The following is a 20527-nucleotide window of genomic DNA, read 5'->3' as shown; positions in this document are numbered from 1 at the left end:
TCTTTTTCCTACCCAAAGCTTCCCCGCTCTCCTTTAGCCTAGAGAACAGCAGGAGAGGGCTGAGCACAAGTAGGAAAGGTGCTGATGCCTGCCAAGTGGAGCAGCAGACAGACTGGAAAACCAAGCATTTAGCCACATAGTTCCTAAGTGGCAGGAAATGGTGGAGTGAAAGCAGCCCAAACCCGCTGAGGAAGGAAACAGAACGGAGATGCTGCAACAGAAGCAGATAGGGATTAGATCCTGCAAGAAGGAAACAAAGTGTCAAGAAAGTAACGCAGGAAACTGACGTGGAATTGTTACTGACCTGAGCCTGTGGCAGGAGTTCGGCTCCACAGAGCCTGCAATGACTATTGCAGGAAGCCAGTGCTGAAGTGCTATGCACAAGTCAGCCAGCTGTGAGACAACACTAAGTAAATGTTTCATTTCTGATGCAAGAAGCAGCTTCAGACAACTCTTCTCCCAAACCAAAGCAATACATGAACCTCTCCAAAAATTTTCTACCCCTGCTGACAGTCATGTTTTTATCCCCCTCAGCAGGCATGTATGGAAATGCTGCAGCACAGGTTTCCAAATGTACACACACCACCAACTTTTCCCTCTTTTTGTGCAGAGCTCTGCCACAGCTGCACTCCCCTGCATAGCAGAACACCAGGAGCTAGAACATCTGTGCTTCTCACCCAGGAAGTGGCAACACTCCTAAAAAGGGGACAACAGCTGACCTCCACTAAAGCCATCCATCTTATCTTCCAGACACAGGCAGCTTTAAGCTCTAAGTTTCTGTTCCAAAATAGGAAGGGATTTAGGTCCACATGAAAAGAACAATGTAAATATTTGCTATTCATTTAATTTCTTTCAACTAATAGACATATTTTTTAAAGTAGGTTTATTCATTAGGATCATAATTTAGTTACACCCAAATTAAAGTTTACTTTCAAACTAACCAGAATATGAATACTGACAATTCCCTTAAGCTACAAACACTGTAAAATTATCAGATCAAAACAGTGACCAACATTTTACTCTTCTATTTTTTTAGAAGTTACTCATGCTCTTTTAACAGCTTCCTGAGCACATGCTTGCCACTTGAACAAGTAAACATCCTTGCAACATTCATTTAACTTCGTGTGCACACCAAAAATAAGTTTAAATGCCCTAACAGAGGATTCTGTCTGAGAAACATATATTACATCTGGATCAAACATGACAATTCTGTAAACACCAGTCATTACCAATATATATTTATGCATATTTAATAGGAAAGTTTCTGCAGTTTTTGGAGTATTTTTCCAGATAATGAGAAGCATTTCAAAGGATTTTAAAACCACTTTGTACCCACTTTTGTGGAAAAGTGTTGAAAAGGTTCAGTTATACTGGTAGTCAGTAGTTAACAGAAAGCATTTAGAAATGAGAGTCCATTTGTGGTTCTTGTACCCTTGTTTTCTCCATTCAGGAAATGAAAATTTTCTCTTTATGAAACCCTAATCATTTGGACTTAAAATTTTCTGCTAATTTCTCATTTCAACTCTTCTGGTGATTGCATCAATTTCTCCCTCATTTAAGACATGATGTGAAGAGCAAGGACCAGTGGAACAGCACAGTTTCTTCATTCCAGTAGCCTACAAATACGCTTCTGAGAGATAAATAAGTATTTTCCAGCACCTTCCAGTAATCACTACCCCATCCTCATAGGGAGGGGAGGAGCTAGGACAAATTAATAAATAAGAAAATAAATTATACCCTTCTTCCCATCAGAAAAACCTATTTTAGGCTATTAACATAAATAGAAATTTTATCTTTGTTTGGATACAAACATCAAAGAGGTAAAGGTATCTGTGTGACATGTTCAGGCAGCACATTTAAACAACCTAAGAAGAGTTAGTTCCACACAAGATGTAGCCTTTCAAGAGGATCCTCTAGATAAATACCAAATTCTACAGTATAATGTTCATGTAGTTCCCTTTAACTGGCCATAAGACATTATCAGATTACAAACCAGACAAAATTCAGTGCTCTAGGACCTATCAGCCCTCCCCAGAACAAAAGTTCATATGGAAAACCCTTAATCCCACACATGCTTTTTTCCCAAGCTTTTCAGTTTGAGATGGTGTAAATATAACATGCCCTTTACCTTTGTTTAAAAAGGCACATTTAGGCCATTTTAAATGTGCTACATGTTTTGTTTCCAGTGTTAAACAAATTGTTCCAGTGAAAAGAGCATCTGCAGGAGGTCAGTTTAATCTTCAGTAGGCAACAAGAGTTGCTGTGGAGATGACAGATGAGGTTACTTTTCCACTGATCCGGTATTCTTATAAATGGACAAAACCTCTGCAGATCAGCCTTGGGAGGGAGTTCTACAGAGCAGTCTGCAGAATAAGACTTTTCTGTCAGTTACTTGGTTTTATTTGGTGAACCCAAATATTTGGCTTTATTTTTCTGTGGACGCTGCTGCCATAGCTGGTTTGATCCCTTCGCGTGTGGACTTCAGCTCTTCCAGTTCTGTGTTTAGTTTGCTGATCACCCACTCCAGGGCATCCCGACCCTGCCAGAAAAACATCAGAATTTAGGATCAGAACTGACACACCACCACTGCTCATGTTTCTATAGGTCTTCCTCTGTCAGACATGAAACTTGTTTTAAAATTGATGCCATGCCCTGCATAGTTTGATATCAGAATATATTGATAATTTCTTAGCATCTTCTTATGGAAATTTCACTGCAAAGGCATTTGCTTCACCCCTAAGCCAGAAGCAAATGCAATGCTGGTGTGAGCTCCCAGTACCATGCCAAGGCAAAATCCTAATTCAGCAGTCGAGTTTCCCTACCTAAGAGAATTGCTATTTTTGCTGTCTGCTATTCCTACCAAGTAAATACTATCAGCAGATTTATGGCAAAATCCAGGTACTGTTCTTAGCTTCATTAGCCAAGTTATGTAGAGAGTTTTTGAGAAGAATCCAGGACAAAGAAAGTCTTCCAAGTACTCTCTGAAGTAGCAGCTAAGTGATCTGATATCTATCAAGAGATCAGAAGTGGGCTCACACTGAATTCTACATTTGTACACAGCAACTTTTCAGCAGATAAATCAGACTAGTTGAAAGACACGAGCTGCACATTTTATATCATGGTATGGGAATGTCTCAAGCTCAGAACTGAGAGCCAGTGCTTCAGTAAGAGCGGAAGAACCCAGGGCAATAAGCCTGGCAAAAACCTTTGAACTGAAGAAGACTCTGTAGCAGCTACACCCCAATGACCACAAGATGAAGCCAGCAGCACAAGGAAGTCAAGAAAATAAAGAGAAGGACTTTAACTAAACAAAAGTCAATATTTTAGACCTCTGCAAGCTCAGAATAGCAGCTTTTGTCAAAGCAAGCAGATGGGATCGGACCAGGAAAACACCTGGCCTTTTTTCACTTAGAAAGAAGTCAAGAGACATTCACTTCTATTACTCTACTAAGAATAAGAAATACAAACAGTGGAGAGCAGTAAGTGGGAGCCACATGGCTCTGGCCAAGTTTAGAATTCTGGAGATAAAGGTTGGAGCCCAAAAAGTCATAAATGTTCATAAATTGTTAGTGTTCAAGCCTTCTGTAGACATTGACAGAGAGGACAATCATGGCCTCCTCTGCACACAGAGTTTCATTCCAAACTATGATATGCTAATTTTGTTGTATTTATTAAAGGCAATAAAGTGCACAGGAATATCACAGTGTCCAGAACCTGCTGCTGTCCTTTACAGACTACTGAGCATGAACAAGAATCTGCATAAGCGGCTTTGAAAACCTAAGGAAAAAAAAATATCAGAAGAAAGCTCATACACTCTTCAAGGATTTTTTTTGCCAGGTTAGAAACATTAGTCTGGAATAATACGAAAAGCCCAGATCCTGAGTGCAAAGTGTAACATATTAGAAGAAATAAAATTTTATTGTGAATAAGAGCACAGTTATCTCAAGACTCCCACTAAGGTCAGTGAAAGGCTGACTCAGTTTCACTTTGGGTTTTCCATATTCCAGGGACTCACAGAATAAACACTTAATTGCTACTTCTGCACTGGCAGGCAGTCTTTAAACAGAGAAAAGTCATCCAGATATCACAATAAAATATTCAGCTCTTGGTCAAGGTTCAGAAAGGGAGATCCAGCTCCACCCCATGTTATCTCAAGAATTAGGATGCTTCAGTTAGTAAAGTGATGTCTTTAAAAGATACTAATAATATTCAAGAATGCATGATTGAAATTGTCCACTTTAAGTACAGGTTGCTGATAAAAGACCTTAGAAGGGATGATTTAACTTCTGAGCTCCTTCCATTTGAGCACCAGAGTGGTTGTTCTTCAGCAGGGAATAACTTCCACTTTCTCCAAAGGCTGTGCAAGACCTGGGAGCACCAGTGAAGCACAAGTAAAAGCACCCAGACATGGGCAAGCTACTGTACAGCAACAAGCTGTAACCAGCCAAGAATTAACGGAGATGAGTGTAAGGAAAAGGTGGGGGGCAGGGAGGGGGAGTCATCTTTCACTAAGCAGGCATTTGGACATTTAAAAGTCAAGTTTAAATATCCTCTCTGAGGTGACACAGGCACACAGAACTGAGACAGCAACAGCTTGGATGTTGTACTTGTTATATTTCTCAAAGAAGACTCCTCAGAAGGTCAAACACCCTTGCCATAGAAAACACTCAGTAGAAAAACACTGAGATCTTTTTCAGGCCCTGACTTGAAACAATCACATCATTGTGTTTTGTTTGATATCTTTGTTGATGAGATAAATTAATAAAAAAAAAAATCCATGACATTCAACTGGAGCACCTAGATATTTCCTCCAGTTTTTGGGAGTACATAGGTCTGTGTGTATCTCCTGAGACTTGCATACACTATATGCCATATTTTGTAGCTAAGAATAAACTCATGGTTTTGGTGAGGAAGACTTCAGGAGCATTCTGCACAGGAAATTAAGTTAGAAATCTCAACCAGATCCAAAGCCTCCAAGTGCCACAAAACTACCCAGTTACCAGAAAAAATCTGACAGAGGACTGTCTATAAAGTCTCATACTGGACAACAAGTTCTGCAGTCAGTCATTAAGCAAGCACATTCATCCCCAGGCATGCACGTTGTGTTACTCATTATTGCAGGTGTCAGCAGCATGATGTGGCTGGCAGAACAAGCGCTGCATATGAAGATTTGCTGGTAGAGCTTAAGTGACTGATAAGTGCTGAGCCTCTGTAGTTGATGTTTTCCAGAAAAGCAGCCATAAAAGCTTAGTGGAATGAGAAAGTCAAAGCAAACACTCATGGCATACACAGATCTCAAAGTTAGCAGTGTAAAAAGCCCGACTTTCTTAACAAGAGGAAGCAGCAAAATGGATTTCTTTCTTTTTAAGAAATCTTATTGGCTGAAGCAGAAGCCAATACAGGAATGACAGGGACAGGCTACACTGACTAGTGGAAGAAAAACAATCTGCACAGAGGTCTCACAGAGGCAAATGCACTCAGTTCTCTCAACCCTGAACTCAGATTTGTTCATAGTTATATAGCTGCAGGGGACACGTCACTACCAAAATGAATATAACTACAAGACCAATGAAAAGCAGGAACAGTCTGGCACCCTAACAGCTTCAAGATTTGCAGATTTCCTCAGAAGGACAACACTATTCCTCAGGCAGAAGAAAAGCAAATATAATTCTGCTATGCAAAACATTACACCTTTTAGGCAACCTGTTTCAAGAAATCAATTTCATACCCTAAGAACACAGTGCTGTTTCATTTTTATAAAGCTAATTCCACACACTAGTCAATTTATTAGTTTCCTTAGGTACCAGCTTTATATACCAAAATCACAAAAACTAGGACCAGATCAAACACTTGGTGGAGGGACTCCTTTCACATCCTTATTTATCTGCAGTCTTCAAGCCATAAGCAAGACTGTGTGGTACAAGATGTGGCTGCAGCATGTTGGCTGCCCAGTGGCACAAGCATGGGCTCATGGATCCAGCCTGGACAGGGGCTACGCTCACCCTCTACAACTGCAGTGCAATGAACAGGTCTGCCATTCCTGTATGCAAGGTGTGTAAAACAGACATGCAGGGTAATTTATGAAATCCACGTGACAACAATCCATGCACATAATTGCTAGAAAGCTGAAATGCTGTACCAAGAAGAAGAATGCTGGCATTACCACTAGTTAGTACAAACTGCAGGTGTGGAGAACTGCTAGCTTAGAGCGCTTTCAGAATTTTGAATTATCCACTCAATAGCATCCCACCCCTAGAGTAATACAAAAAGATTTACAACAAACAGCAAATGATTTTTTCATCATCATTAAAAATAATAATGCATCACCTGCCACTGCTACCTCAGAGCAAAGTTTCAATAATTTCTCTTTCTTCAGAACAACATTTTTCAGTAACTGTCATGAAGTTTAAGAGGGGTATTTAGAGCACAGAGGCACAGCACAGCATGCAAGAAGAACTAGTAGTAGCACAGTAGGTACTGGTTAGCAAAGAAAGGGTTGGTAACCGCAATTACAAATTCCCAACAAGTTCAAAATCTGTAGAGACTTTTCAGTGAAATACAAAGGACAAGAAGATCTTTATGATTTGGAAGAACCTGGTACACCAGTGTGTTCCTTGAAAATGGCAGAACAGAATAATCTTTAAAAAAAATTGAGCTCTCTCACAGGCAACACCTCAACAGGTACCAAGAAATATTTACAGTTTCTCTGATTTCAAAAAAGACATGCAAATGTAACTGATGCCTCAAGAGGAATTTTGCATTTTTAAGTGTGCCTAACTTGATCTGGCAGACCAGCCAACTAGACAGTGCTACCTCTGGGTCAGCCTGAAATTTGGTTGTGAACCAGGGTTTGTTCTTCTCTTTCAAAAATAAACACTCCACACAGACTTTTAAATGGAAACCGGATCAGAACAGAACTGTAATTTAATTGAAATACCTTCCATTTCAAACAAACAGAGAGCACCCAGCTAAGTAAAGGTACTCTTCAGTGTTCAGAAATGGCCCATCACTCCTTCCCCATCCCTTGATTTTAACATGTTTTCCTCTCATCTTAGGAGAAGCAAACACAAGGGTGGAAAAGGATCTCCTCTCTGATCTAGTTGGTCCTACCAAATTGGCTTACACTGGCTTCGTCAAGGAGCATCCCTCACAAGAATGAAGGTGTGGCCAAAACACAGGATCTCTGGCATAGCAGGCCTTACCTGGGCCAGACTCCCACTGTGCTGAACCCCTCCAGCAATGCAGAACACAATGTCAAACTCCTAACAGCACTTATCTGGCTGTTAGGCAGCAAGACCTATGCTTCTCAAGCAATTCCATTTCTTCCCCAAGAACTGTAGGACAAAGAACAAGCACTCCCATAGCTCTGCCTGTGCTGAAGAGCAGCTCCATGGCTACAGGCCAAATAGAAAAAGCAAGCACAGAACAGAGCATTCAGTGCAGTGTGACCCAGGCGAGCCAGCAGTCTCACCTCATCACAGAATATGCTTCTACTTACTCTACATTACTTTCAGCCAAAGCAAGGAACCAGCTCAGTAGTGGATATGAACTGGAACAACTGATAAAAGCAGCATAGAAAATATGCTGGTATTAACTGATAAATCCACATTCTAAAGGCTGAAAGCAAAGTCACATTCTCTATTAGCACTAACTCTTAGAAATAGGTTGGTGAGGGTCTTTAAAAAGATCTATTGAAACACTGCACACAAAATCTAGAGAAATTAAATATAACATTCAACACACACTATTGACAATTACTATTTCTAAAGAAAGAACGATTGGGTGGGGGGAGCAAGGGAGAAAACAGAATAAAGATGTACCTTTCTGGCGTTAGAAGATATTGTGTTTGCCATCAAACTTTCCAGATAACTGCTCAAGCTAATGCCTTTAACAGTAATAATTGCTTCTTGAGTTAGCACAGTCCTGTAAAGAAATAAAGAAAGGTTAACACCTAAGCTGAAGTGGACTAACAGCTTGTCTCCTAGACACAAAGAGGCACACAAATATCCCCACTTACTTTTCTGGGTTCTCTGGATGAGGAGTGTAAACCAGCCTCTCGTCAACAGACACCAGGTTTGTGAGCGTAATCTTAAGAACAAAAACAGAGCTGAAATCCTCACTTCCCACCTTTCATTTTTCTGTTATCAGCAGCACTACTCAATAGCAGAGCACTCAATTTAATGTCAAAATACTGTACACAGAATATAAAACCCAGAACAGAGTCAATAAAAAGACCTATAAAGGATGATGCATCTTCTCCTGTCCTTGATCTAATTGTATCAAAGGTCCCATTCACAGGACAGAGCACCAACAGCTTTCTCTGAATGTCGAGTCTGATTTATGGCCAGCAATTAAGAGAGGCTCTTCCAGACCCCCACAGCACAACCTGGACTAGACAGAAAGTTAATACTCAGGAAGGACAAGGCCTCTTGTACAGAGACAAGGCTCTCCTACTGGCAATCCCACATTAAATCTGGGAGTTATGAGTTACCAGGATACCAAATAGAGCACAATACCTCAGTTACATTCTCTGAAAAAAAGCTATTTCACATTAAAACATTGTTGGAAATGACAGAACTCATTCATCTAAAAGTCAAACTATTTTACGTGCATTCCAAGAAATAATCTTACATTAAAGACAAAATTACAAATGGTTGAATGATGAAGTATTTGAATTATGAGAAGATGTAAAAGAGAAAAAGAGTCTTCTAGGACACTGACAAAGACAAGTAAATTGTTGCCTCTAATGAAAGACACAGATACATTTCTAATCTAAATGTTAAGAGTAAAACATCCAACTGCCAGAAGTAATTATTAGAAACTTCTTAAGCCACCACTCACATTAGTTGAGCAAAGCTCCATCTTCTTTTCCACTGGATCTACCACAGAATGTTCCTCTATGTAAGTCAGAGTTCTACTTGTTCCTAATATCTGAAGGAGGAAAAAATGTTAAGTACCAAAATCCAACAAACAAACTGAACCTTAAAATACATAAATGCCTAATTCTCAGTGACCCCAAATAAATACAAAGTAATTCATGGATGGATACCAGAGGATTGTGATCAGTGGCGAGACTTCATTGTCTAGATTGTATCAGCAATAGAGCATGGCACAGACCAGCCTGGAAGGCATTTACAGACATACACAAATTTCAGCTTTTACTTTGAAGTCAGCTCCAATTCAGAGGATGACAAAAGGATGATAAAAGGATCACACCCTTAATAAAGAATGAAGACTGCAAAAATGTACCGCTTTGACAATGCTGGGCAATCCCCATTCGGTGCTGAGAAGACGGTGACTGTGCAGCCTCCCCTGGTTATCCAGGCTCCTGTCGAGGACATCTACTCCAACAACACATGGATTCATGGGGTTGGGGTACTTTCTCATAGCAGCTTTGATCACAGTATCCCAGGGATGTCTGTAAAAGGAAGAAGTGAGAGTATTTGTAAGTATTTGGTATTGAATCGCAAGTATTCAGATGATACTAAATCAGGACATAGGTTGTGCAATATGGAACATGCTGTACAGCTTCATAGCTCCCAGAAGTCCCTTTGGAGGCAGTTAGGCTTGGAAAGGCAATAGGAGAGTACTGACACAAAACAGAAAAAAAAAATATTTTTTTCTCTCCAGACTAAAGCAAGGAATTATTAACGCAAGACTAAGAAAAATAAAGGCAAGGGGCAACAACCACTCACTGCTACAAGTGACATTCCAAGCAGTGTGTGCACAGAGATGGTGGATATCTCAGCTCCTTCTAGAACTCCACCAGGAACACAACCTGACCTAACACTTAAGCTTGCCCTGCTTTCAGAAGAGGGTTAGACTACATGACCTCCAGGAATCCACTCCACCATACATTTTTCTGCAATTCTAAGCATACCAAATAAACTAAAGAGGAAATCACTAGCTTCTGCTCCTTCCTATAGCAAAAAAAGAAAAGTGAAATTAAATTCTACTGAAAAAAGGATAATTGAAAAGTTCAAAATAAAGAAACAGATTTTTTCAGCTCACAGCCTGGCATCTGCACCTACATTACTGCTTCCAGCAGATAGTTAGAATGAATTCCACTTATGGATACTCTGCTCAGAACTGTTTTTATGAAACCAATTTTGATAACCTCAAATTCCTGAGATCAGAGCAGTCCTGCTACTCAAGGTCAGACTGTCCACACAGCTCTTGAGGTATCTTCAGATGCTTCCTTCTGAAATAGAGGAGGCTACAGAAACCATGGACTTGATCCAACAGAGAAATTCTGCCCCTAATTATTTCTATATTCAGAATAACTGACTGTCCTGACATGACAGCCTGAAAGCCTTTAAAGGTATTTTTAAAAATTCAACAATTGGTATCTAACTTAAGAAGGCTTAGGGGTGCCAACTTGTACTTAAGAGTTGCACTTAGGGCCCTAAATGGATTTTATTTTAGTCTTAAAATAGAGTGGTACAGAAAGGCACTGACAGTACAGCACTACAAGAACAAACAGAAAGCTGGAAAAGTAAGTTATTTTTCTAACAAGAAAAGCGTCAGAAAGCTTTACTAGTGCAGGCAGGAGAAATGAGAGTCCTCAATTCCTGCAGCAGAAGGAGAGTTTGAGGATTGTTCCTTGTTCCATCTTTGGTGACTCTACACCTCCATCAGCAGAAGATACACAAACTGAAAATGACAAAATTCTGTTAAATGTCCCTAAGGGATTGAGTCAGAGATCTGATAAGGCACAACAACATTTTATTAACCATTCAAATTAACTACCTACACCCACAGACATTACGCCATGAGATGGGGGTGTTCTAATACAGAACTTGATGAGAAAATGTCAAATAAAAATAGCTTTTGCATTCCCTAGGTGACAGATGCTCATCTCAGACTCGGGAGTTGTGCCATGCTTGAGCAGCCTCTGCATGTATTTCTAAGCAGGTATTTCCTGCTAGAAACCACGGTTCACTTACACCAGACCAATGCTGAAGTGGAGCACCGAGTACCTGCATCAGCGCAAAGAATTCAGTTGTGTTGAGGTAATGAAACAAATTTAGAGCAACGCATCTGGGATATTTTGTAAAATATTTAAGAATTATCTCCCACGGTGCTCTTTGGGCTTCAAAACTTTTAGAACACCTGTAGCAGAGGAAACCCCGGCACTGCTGAGCCCTCCACGCCAACCCCCGGGACAGCTTGTTGCACACCTCCTGATGCTTTTCCCTGTTGTTTCCTCGTTCCGCGAGGGTGGAACCGGCTGCCCAGGACCACGATCCATGCAGAAAAGCACTGATGGAAAGAACTCAGAGAGCTGGCTGCTGAGCGCCTCAGCGGCAGTGCCTGAAGCTAAGCTGAGGGACACAGTCACTCTGTCCACACCTCTTGGAACATATAATCGGCTGCATTAGTAGTTTGGGGTTAATTTTTATTTATAGCGTGAAAGTTATTTTTCCTGAACACCTAGCCCTTTATCAAGCCATCACGCTGTCGGGCCAGCTCTACCACTCCATCCTGTTGGAATGCTATTCCCGAGCTAGGAGAAGCCCAGGCGCGGCGTCCGGCCGCGCGGGAAGCAGCTCGAGGCGAGGCAGGACCGGCACCGCCGAGGCCCGTTCCCGGCCTCCCTCCTCCTCCTCCTTCTCCAGCCGCGCCCGCAGCATTCCTATTTCCGCCATCACCTCGGTGGGATCCGGCTCGCCCCCCACGGCCCGGCACTATGAAGCGCCGGGGTCTCGCCGCGCCCTCCGTCCCTCCCCGCCCGGCCCCCTCACCCGAACACGTGCTCCGAGCTCCAGATCTTCATGGCCGCTCGCGGTGCGTCCCTCAGAGCCCGGCGGGAAGGAGGGCGCGCGGCGGCGACTGGCGCGCGGCGGCGGTGCCCGGCTGACTGACAGCCTCACGTCGGCCCGGCGAGCGTGAGCGGCCGCCGGCAGGGGCGAGGGGGCGTGCCCGGGCCGGCGCGCGCGTCATGCACTTGCGTCACCGCCCCGCCCCCCCGCGCCCGTGGTAGAGGTGACGTAGCGCACATGCGCAGGAGCGTGTGCCGCGTTGGAAGCGATTCAAAGGGATCATCTAAGTGCAGTTCGTAGCCCTGCACGGGACAGCCTCAGGAATCACACCGTGTGCCTGACAGCGTTATCCAACCGCTTCTCGAGCTCTGTAATGCTGTGACCATTTTCCTGTGAGCCACCCTCTACGTAAAGAACCTTTTCCTGATATCCAACCTAAAACTCCCCTGATCCAGTTCGCGCTGGAAAGGTACATCCTGAGAAAGCAGTTCTGCATTACCACTGACTAACTGTTGCCCCTGATCCTCACAAACAAACCCTCACCACCAGCTCCTCAGTACAAAGGAGGCATGAAGCTCCCGGAGCAGGTCTGGTGGAGAGCTACAAATGAAGAAGTTGGAGTATCTCGTGAGGGAGGAAGGGCTGAGGGACCTAGGCCTGTTCAGCCTCCAGAAGAGATGGCTGAGAGAGAACCCCATCAATGTACGTATATTTAGAGGCGGGGTGCCAAGAGGATGGATCCACGCTCTGCTCGGTGGTGCCAGGCTTTAGGACAAGAGGCAACAGGCAGAAGCTGATGCACAGGAAGCTCTTTCCAACTGAATATGAGGAGGAACTTGTTTACTGTGTGGGTGACCAAGCATTGGAACAGATTGTCCAGAGAGGCTATAGAGTCTCCCTTACTGGAGATATTCAAGAACCATCTGGATGAAATTCTGTGCCGTGGGCTGTGGGATGAGCCTGGTTGAGCAGGGAGGTTGGACTCAATGACCCACTGTGGTCCCTTCCTTTCCCATTTTGTGATTCTGAGATTCTGTGAGCTACCAGTGTTTTGGTTTAGTCAAACCAAATAAACCAAATAAATACCCTAATAACAGCCATGAGGGTGACACACAGCCAGGGACAGCATGTGCAAGGCTATGCCCGGGGATGAAGTGATTGTGGAGGAATACATGTGGGGCAGTAGCTTGGTTTGCAAGCTGCAGATTGAGATGTCAGTGGAGCTCTTGGTGGGAGCCTTGAGACAAGAGGCCATGAACTGCCAACCCTTTGGTGGTGCCAGCCAGGTGAATGGACACTGGAGACACAGCAGGAGCAAAGACTCATGAGGAAGAGTGAGATTTCCATGTGGCTTGGACTGTGGGGGTATAAAGACCTAGGGGCTCTTTTGTTTGGGTTTCTTCTCAGAGGCATGAGATGGGGCTGTTTCTGTGTTACCACACCATGAATAAATTACTTTATGGAATGAGACATTTGAGACTCTGCCATGAGGAACCTGGGGTGGATCCAATAAGGAAACCTGGCCTGACTGTGTGAGGGGAATCAAGTGGGGCACCTGTGGGTGCACTGGAGCTGCCGCTGGAAAGGGGCTGTGGTCCCAGCAATGAAAGTCTCTGGCCTTGGGAATGTGACTGACAGAGAGTCTTGTGTATGGTCAGACTGGGATACTTCCTTAACAATGATAATGCCAAGTGCCTGAGTTCACCTAGAGGACTTTGCATGGACTCACTCTACAGCAAACATATTGATATGAAATACCTTACATAGTGGGGCAAAAACAAGAGACAGGTTTCCTTATTTCCTACCTCCAGGCTTTGTGGAGCATTACTGCAGGCTAAACCCGCCCTGGCAGCAAGGAGACCCACCCTTCTTAGTGATGCTGGCAGGGCTGGGCTGTGCCCCGCTGACTCACCCACACCTTTGACTCAGCAAAGGGATCCAGACAAGCTGGAAAGATGGGCTGGGACAGCGGCATGAGGTTCAACAAGAACAAGTGCTGCGTCCTGCACTTTGGCCACAATAACCCCATGCAGCACTACAGGCTGCAGTCAGAGTGGTTAGAAAGTGGCCCAGTGGAAAAGGACCTGGGAGTGCTGGTCAACTAGAGCTGAACATGAGCCAGCTCGTGCCCAGGTGGCCAAGATCAGTGGCACCCTGACCTGTATGAGAAACAGTGTGGCCAGCAGGACCAGGGCAGGGATTTTCTTCTTTTATTCAGCACTGGAGAGCCTACACCTCAAATACTGCGTTCAGTTCTGGGCCCCTCAGTTCAGAAGGACACTGAGGTGCTGGAGCATGTCCAGAGAAAGGCAGTGATGCTGGGGAAGGGTCTGGAGCACATGTCCTGTGAGGAGCTGCTGATGGGAGCTGAGGGTGTTTAGCCTGGAGAAGAGGTGGCTCAGGGGTGACCTTATCACTCTCTACACCTGCCTGAAAGAAGGTTTTGGCCAGGAGGGGGGTCGGTCTATTATTACAGGTAAGCAGAACGAGAAGACATAGCTTCAAACTGCGCCAAGGGAGGTTCAGGTTGGACATTAGGAAGAAATTCCTCACAGAAAAGATGATTAAATATCGGAATGGACTGCTCAGGGAGGTGGTGCTGTCACTGAAGGTGTTTAAGGAGAGCTCGGACGTGGCACTTGGTGCCATGGTCCAGTTGACGTAGTGGTGTTGGGTCATAGGCTGCACTCGATGATCCCGGAGACCTTCTCCAGCCCCACTGACCCCGGATTTCTGACAGACCCGTCCGCCCTAGGGAGGGCGGGGCACCGGTGGTGACGGCGATGGGCGTGGCCAGAAGACGGTGCGTGACCTCGAGGGGCGTGGCCTCCGCCGGGGGGCGGGGCCAGAGGGTGCCCTTCGGACGTAGAGGAAATGCACGCGGCGGCGCGGTGACGTCAGGCGGCGCGGGCCGGTGGTGACGGCGGGTCCGGGCAGCCATGGCGCACCGGTACCTGCTGCTGGCGCGGGGCGGCGGCTGCCGCCGGGGGCTGCCCGGAGCCCCCCTGCAGCAGCTGCTCTGCGGGAGGGGCCTGCTCGGAGGGGCAAGGCCCTGCCTGGCGCAGGTGAGGAATGAGGGGGTCGGGGGTCTGGGGTCTAGGTCGAGGGAGGGCCGTGGTGGTGGCGGCGGCGGGCGGCCCCGGGGCGGGGAAAGGCACTCCGCTGCTCGGAGCCGAGGGCGCCTCTCTGTTGTCCGCGGCCTTCCCTGGCTCGTCCTCACCCCGTTCGGAGGGCGCAGTCCCGGCCTGCTCGGTACCGGCCCTTCCGTGCGGCGGGCAACAGGGCCGGTGGGTGAGCGGGCGGGCTGGAGTGCCGCGCCTCTCGGGCTGGAAGTGGCAGCCGACTCCGTGCGGGAGAACCTGCGGGCTTCTTCGGCTACAGCGGAGTCGCTTTGCCGAAGGAAGACAAGGCGACAGCCCAGAGCTGCTGCTGCATCCCACCGGTATTTTAGGAGGTTGAAGGGACCAAGGATTTTCTCTTCCCAACTCCTCTGCCATGGACAGGGGCACCTCCCGGTACACTAGTTTGTTCAGAGGCCCATCCAGTGTGGCCTTGAGCACTAAATTACAGCCTCTCTGAGCAACCTGTTCCAGTGTCTCACCATCCTCACAGTAAATAATTTCTTCCTAATATCTAACTTAATTTCTCCTCTTTCAGTTTGTACCCATTACTCCTTGTCTTATCACTACAGTTCCTGAGGAAGAGTCCCTCTCTGGCTTCTATGTAGACCCTCTTCAGATACTGTAAGGTTGCTGTGAGCTCTCTATGTAACTTTCTCTCCTCCAGGCTGAGCAGCCCCAACTTTCTCAGCTTCTCTTCGTAGAGGAGGGTTCCCACTGTTTTCCTGAGTGCTGTGTCCCACGTAATGCCAAAGTTCTTACATTGCTTTCTCAGGATGATGATTTGTGTTACGTGTGTCTGTGGCTGTGTGAGAGACTGAAATGTTAGAGATTAATGGCTGAGCGGTTTGTTTTGAGTGCCAGTGTTTTGGAAAAGAGGAGCCTGGTTGTTTGCATCCCGGGATTGCACAGTGCAATGATGCCATGAACAGTCTGTGTGATGCACCTACAATCTGTGTGTTCATTCTTAGTAAAATGGCCTTTACTGCCAGCTGTTACAAGATGTGCATTATCCTTGTTGACAGCCCTAACACAGTGGAGGAATGATAGGCTTATGTGGCTGTTTGGGATAAGGAAGATGCTTAATTCCTCTCTCTTTCATTGACATCTTGAGGGGGTTGCTTTGTTTTCCTGTAGCATAGACTAGTAAACACCCACACCTTTGTAGGTATGAAGGTTATCTCTAGGATAGTGATAATTCTGAGACAAATACACACAGAAGGATGTTAGTAGCCTTGTTGTCAGCACAAATATGTGGCTTGCTGACAACAATAAATAAAACATTGTCAGCAGTTCTGCTGATCTATCAGGAAACTTAATTCTTTTTTCTTTAAACATAATGAATTCCTATTTGGAATCAATCTTAGGAAGCGGACTTTGTATTCATTCTAGTATCTGGCTGGGCTGTGTGTTTAGATAGAAAAATTAGGATCTTTGTTCCATAAAAGCCATTACTTTTTTTAATTGGTTTTTCTTTAAAAAAATATGAGTAGCTTGGAAAGGCTTGGGTTGGAAGGGGGTTCAAAGTATCATTTAGTTACAACCCTCCTTGCCATGGGCGGGGACACCTCCCACCAGACCAGGTTGCTCAGGGCACCATCTAATCTGATGCTGAACACTTCCAAGGTTGGGCATCCACAACTTCTCTGAGCAGCCTGTTGTGGTGGTTCACCACCCTCTAGGAGTAAAGACTTTCTTCCTAGTTTGTAGTCCAAATCTCTACTCTTGTAGTTTAAAAGCATTTCCCCTTGTCTTATCACTATTTGCCCATCTAGAAAGTAACTTGCATTAAGTTAAATGTCTTTACCGGCTTTTTGTTGTGTGTTGTCCCCTCTTCCCATTATGTTCTTATGTAATATTTTGGTGGCTGTTAGATAAATAAGACTTTTGGTTTAATTTTACTTTGATTTGGAATTTGATAATGGACAAAACCATAAGCTTCCAGCTTTCTAGAATTAACAGATTCTCTATCCTATCTGTATAACTAAGCAAGTGGATTTTCTGTTGCTGCTTTGTGTAGCCTCAGTTTTTTAAAAGTGGCTTGTGCTTACAAAGTTTTGTAAACTTTTTAAGTAGTTCTGCTTGTGGTCTTGGGTTTATGTGGCTCTCTGGAATACTAACATTTTATGGGTTATTTTACCTCTAAAACTGACCTTTGTATATTTTGTTTATTTAGAACTTACATTTAAAAAAGGTCTTGATTTTTAGGCTGATGTCACAAGGTTTGCCTGAAAGAAAAAATCAGATTTTTTTGTTTTGTTTTACGTGCAGTGAAATTTTTTGCCTCTGACTGGGAAACACTTGGCAAGAGTTTCTTGGTAGACAGCCCAAAACAGCATCCAGTCAAAATGTGCTCTGTTTGCTTTCTCTCTGTTTAGGCAGCTTGCTGTGACATTCCCATAACCAGACAACCCAGGGACAGGCCTTGTATCAGGATGATCATTTTTTGTGCTGATGTTTTAGAGAATTCTTGAATATATCCAGTGAGGGAGACTCTACAGGCTCTCTGGGCAGCCTGTTCTAGTGCTTAGTCACTCACACAGTAAAGATGTTCTTCCTCCCATTCAGATGGAGCTTCCTCTGCATCAGTTTCTGCCTGTTGCCTCTCGTCCTATTGCTCAGCACAACTGAGAAGAGCCCAGATCCATCTTTCTGGCACCCTCCCCTCAGATGCTGAAAGACAATAATGGGATCCCCTCCCAGCTGTCACTTCTTGAGGCAGTCAGGTGACACTGAACATGCCATGAAGTCAGTTGTTCCTTTTTCTCACAAAGCAACTTCAAAGCACTCAGCTTTCTGCATATTAACCTGACAGGTTGCTGCCTGTGTTCATGGAATTTAGGATCTGTAGAGACAATCCAGCAAGAAGCCAGTCCCATTATTCAGGTCTGCCCCAAAGCTCTGTCTGCTTACCCTTCTCTCTCCTTCACTTAAATTATTAACTTAATTCTGTAGTAAACCTGTGCTGGTCTAGCCAAGCCAGGCAATTAGATTTGGCTTACTTAAACTTTTCTTTTTTGTATTAGTTGGAGTAAAGCTTTCAGAATATTCCAGTCCCTTTGTAAATAAAAAGTAATCTGAGTTTGCAGAAGAACTCAGTCTCTGATTTTTGTGTGTTATGGGGAACCACTGACACAGGAGAAAACCCCGTTGTTTCTTTGAGTTTTGTCAGTTGCTGCAACATTCACTGCCTCTCATCTGCACTGCACATGCTACTCAAAATCAATAAAATACCCTCTTGGATTTTCAGTATCAGATTTTATTCAGAAACATGCAGAGGCACAAAACTAATGGCTTGATCAAGCAGCCCAAGAATTCTTAGCTCAGTCTACAGCAAAAGCAAGGAATGAGAACGTTTTGGTGTTCTTGGTTCCAGCAGGTGGAACTGCAGGGATGCTTGAAATAAGTCTAATGTATTTCATCATTTAATAAGGGGTGGAGAGAGAAGCTCCAGACAGAAGATTTCAGCAGAGTTCCGGCATTCTGTTAATGAATGGCAGCATGCCTAGGGTAGTTCTAGTGTGCAGTCAAGTAATCAAAAGTTTCTTCAATATGCAAAAATAAGTTTTGCTTACAGCCACTATACCTTGGCTGTAACACTGTGCTTCCTTCACAGAAATAGTCCTAGAGGTGTTAGTTCCCAGATGGATGTTTGCTGTCTTGCAAGGATACTTTGAGTCTTGTTTTCAGGTCCTGCTGCTTTTCAGTTAGTGTTGTTTGGTTTTTGCATTTTACTATTTCTGTGGTTCTTTAGGTAAATAGCTCCCAATCAAAAAGAACAGGAGACTGCCTTTATGTGGCAGAAGGGAGTGGAGGCAGAAAGAAAGTCAAAAAAATGTGGGGAAATCTTGGTGTGAATAATATTTTGTTTCTCAGAAGTTTTGGAAAAGTTTATGAAGAGGGGATTTTATCTGAAGTATGTCCTTCCTGAAGAAATCAGGTATGATTTCTCTTGAATAAAATTGCAGTTTACACTTTTTAAAAATATTCAGCTACGGTAACAGGATTTTGTTAAGAATTAGAAATTAAAATTTCCCTCATTGCACTTAAATGATGAATAACAGTAAACAGCCTTAGAACAAGGAGCAACAGGCTTAGGTTTGTTGTGGTTTTATAACTGGATGTTTACCCACATAGGGCTTTAGATCTTCTTTTTGAACTGAGATTCCTCGACTGTTTTAGTTTCTTAGCTGGATGTAAGGATTGTCTGCCACATCCTTTCCTTTGGGATCCAAGTAGATCTCATATTCAGAAGCTACAGCTTCTTAACTATTTGAAGAAAGGTTGCAGACAAAACATGATTCAGTGCTGTGTGGATCATGCTTGTACAGCCACAGTTAATGTTGCACTTTAATGTCATTCAGCTGGTATGATGAAATGTTTCATTGAATTGAATTCAATGTATGTTTAATGTTCATAGCTTGTAGTGTTTTCTGCTTGATTTTTCTCTTTTATTAAAGAATGTTTTGTTTGTGTGTAAGATGAAACTCTGTTCTTAACAATTAGAATAAAAATCTTGCAGTAGACTCATTTGAACTTTTCTTTTTCCATTGTTGTCTTACTTTCTGGTGCACAGCAGTTACTACAAGGTCTGTTGTAAAGTTCCACATATAAAATAGTGTCTGACTAGCTGCAAGGCTCTGCTAGAGAGCTTGAAGATTTTTTTGGTATGTTCTTGTTGCTTTATATTTCTTTTTCATCTTTCAGCTCTGTGACCAAGTTACCCCTGGAGTTACTGCTGATAGAAGCACTGTTTTGGCAAGTGTAATCGCTGCTTGCAGAAGGCTCTTCTCTCAACCTCCCAAAGGTGACTGTAACTTTGATTTGTGAAATGAAGCAGACTGCTTACATACCTTGCTGAGGACTACACTCACATGCCATTTTGGTTTATTGTCTGTAGGGAAGTCAATTCTTGCACTAACCAGCCTTTAATCTTGAGATGGAGCATTGGATTTATGGGATTTTTAGGAGCTATTAAAGAATAGTGTGGTTTGCTCAACTTCACACTGTGCAGTGGAGCTTTTGGTTGACCTAAGCTTCTCTATCTCTGGTTAGAAGATAGCTTTACTTCAGGTTATTAAATACATGTGGTATTCTCTTGTCAACACCGTAAATTTATTTATGGAGTAAATTTATTTATGGTAGAGCTTTTCAACAAAAAGACAAGAACAAAGCTGGTTTTGCAGTCTGTATGTTCCTAGCTTCTTTGCTGGTGTATACATTCAGCTTGTGATGACTGTGATCAAAGAATTGTAAAATAAAAACCAGTTATGAGCTCCTTTCCTCTTTCTTAATAGGATTTGAAAAGTATTTTCCCAATGGGAAGAAACCTAATGGAACTAAAGGTACACCTGGAGAAACAAAAGGTACAAAAAGCTGCTTGTCTTCGGTTCTTTTTGGAATGTGTATTCATTAAATTAGATTTTGGCATAACAATTGTGAGTTTGGATTTTAGGTTTTTTCTTTATTTTTCAGGGAAGATATTTCTCTACCAGATTAGTTTAGAAGTGCAAATAGATAAATTTTTTATTATACATGATATGAAAGCAAAATAATGTTCATCTTCTGAAATAGTATTTATTTTTATGCTTCTGTTGGAGGACTGTCCCTTAATTATAAGTTAACTGTCCTCTCTTCTGGTTATAA

The 20527-nt window shown here is 43.5% G+C and overlaps 2 protein-coding genes across 7 annotated transcripts in view; one reads left to right on the top strand and one right to left on the bottom strand.

Moving 5' to 3' along the window:
• Positions 1-1234: 1234 nt before the first annotated feature.
• PRELID3A (PRELI domain containing 3A) lies at positions 1235-11981 on the bottom strand. Of its 3 annotated transcripts, none has more exons than XR_002861981.2 (7): positions 11745-11938; positions 9250-9418; positions 8842-8931; positions 8018-8088; positions 7821-7923; positions 6140-6252; positions 2378-2539 (listed from the first exon to the last, which is right to left on the bottom strand). XR_002861981.2 is itself a non-coding variant. In XM_023921354.2 (7 exons), the coding sequence occupies exons 1-6, from the start codon at positions 11774-11776 to the stop codon at positions 6199-6201; spliced, it is 519 nt and encodes a 172-aa protein (XP_023777122.1). In that variant the 5' UTR covers positions 11777-11938; the 3' UTR covers positions 2378-2539; positions 6164-6198. The 3 variants fall into 3 exon arrangements, 2 of the variants coding, with proteins under 2 accessions (XP_023777120.1, XP_023777122.1); XM_023921354.2 differs by having other exon boundaries at positions 6164-6252; XM_023921352.2 differs by lacking the exon at positions 6140-6252 and having other exon boundaries at positions 1235-2539; positions 11745-11981.
• Positions 11979-20527, top strand: part of AFG3L2 (AFG3 like matrix AAA peptidase subunit 2) — a 26817-nt gene continuing 18268 nt past the window's right edge. For 2 of the 4 annotated variants that reach the window (XM_086893007.1, XM_086893000.1), the window contains exons 1-3: positions 12006-14827; positions 19589-19688; positions 20179-20247. In XM_086893007.1, the coding sequence (XP_086749133.1) occupies positions 14702-14827; positions 19589-19688; positions 20179-20247 (295 nt within the window). In that variant the 5' untranslated portion in view covers positions 12006-14701. Of the gene's footprint in view, positions 14828-19588; positions 19689-20178; positions 20248-20527 lie in introns of all 4 variants that reach the window. The other 2 variants (XM_086893018.1, XM_086893014.1) reach the window with 2 other exon arrangements.

Source organism: Cyanistes caeruleus, chromosome 1 (genome assembly GCF_971803275.1).
Source record: "Cyanistes caeruleus chromosome 1, bCyaCae1.hap1.1, whole genome shotgun sequence".
Taxonomy (NCBI): domain Eukaryota; kingdom Metazoa; phylum Chordata; class Aves; order Passeriformes; family Paridae; genus Cyanistes; species Cyanistes caeruleus.
This window is presented reverse-complemented; position numbering and strand designations above follow the sequence as displayed.

What these genes read in the sequence shown, in the direction of transcription:
- PRELID3A (XM_023921352.2), bottom strand. Translation starts at nt 11,776, where the DNA reads ATGAAGATCTGGAGCTCGGAGCACGTGTTCGG. An exon ending in AGCTCGGAGCACGTGTTCGG is followed by an intron (nt 9,419 to 11,744) that starts GTGAGGGGGCCG and finishes TTCCTTTTACAG; the next exon opens with ACATCCCTGGGATACTGTGA. An exon ending in TGCCCAGCATTGTCAAAGCG is followed by an intron (nt 8,932 to 9,249) that starts GTACATTTTTGC and finishes TTCCTCCTTCAG; the next exon opens with ATATTAGGAACAAGTAGAAC.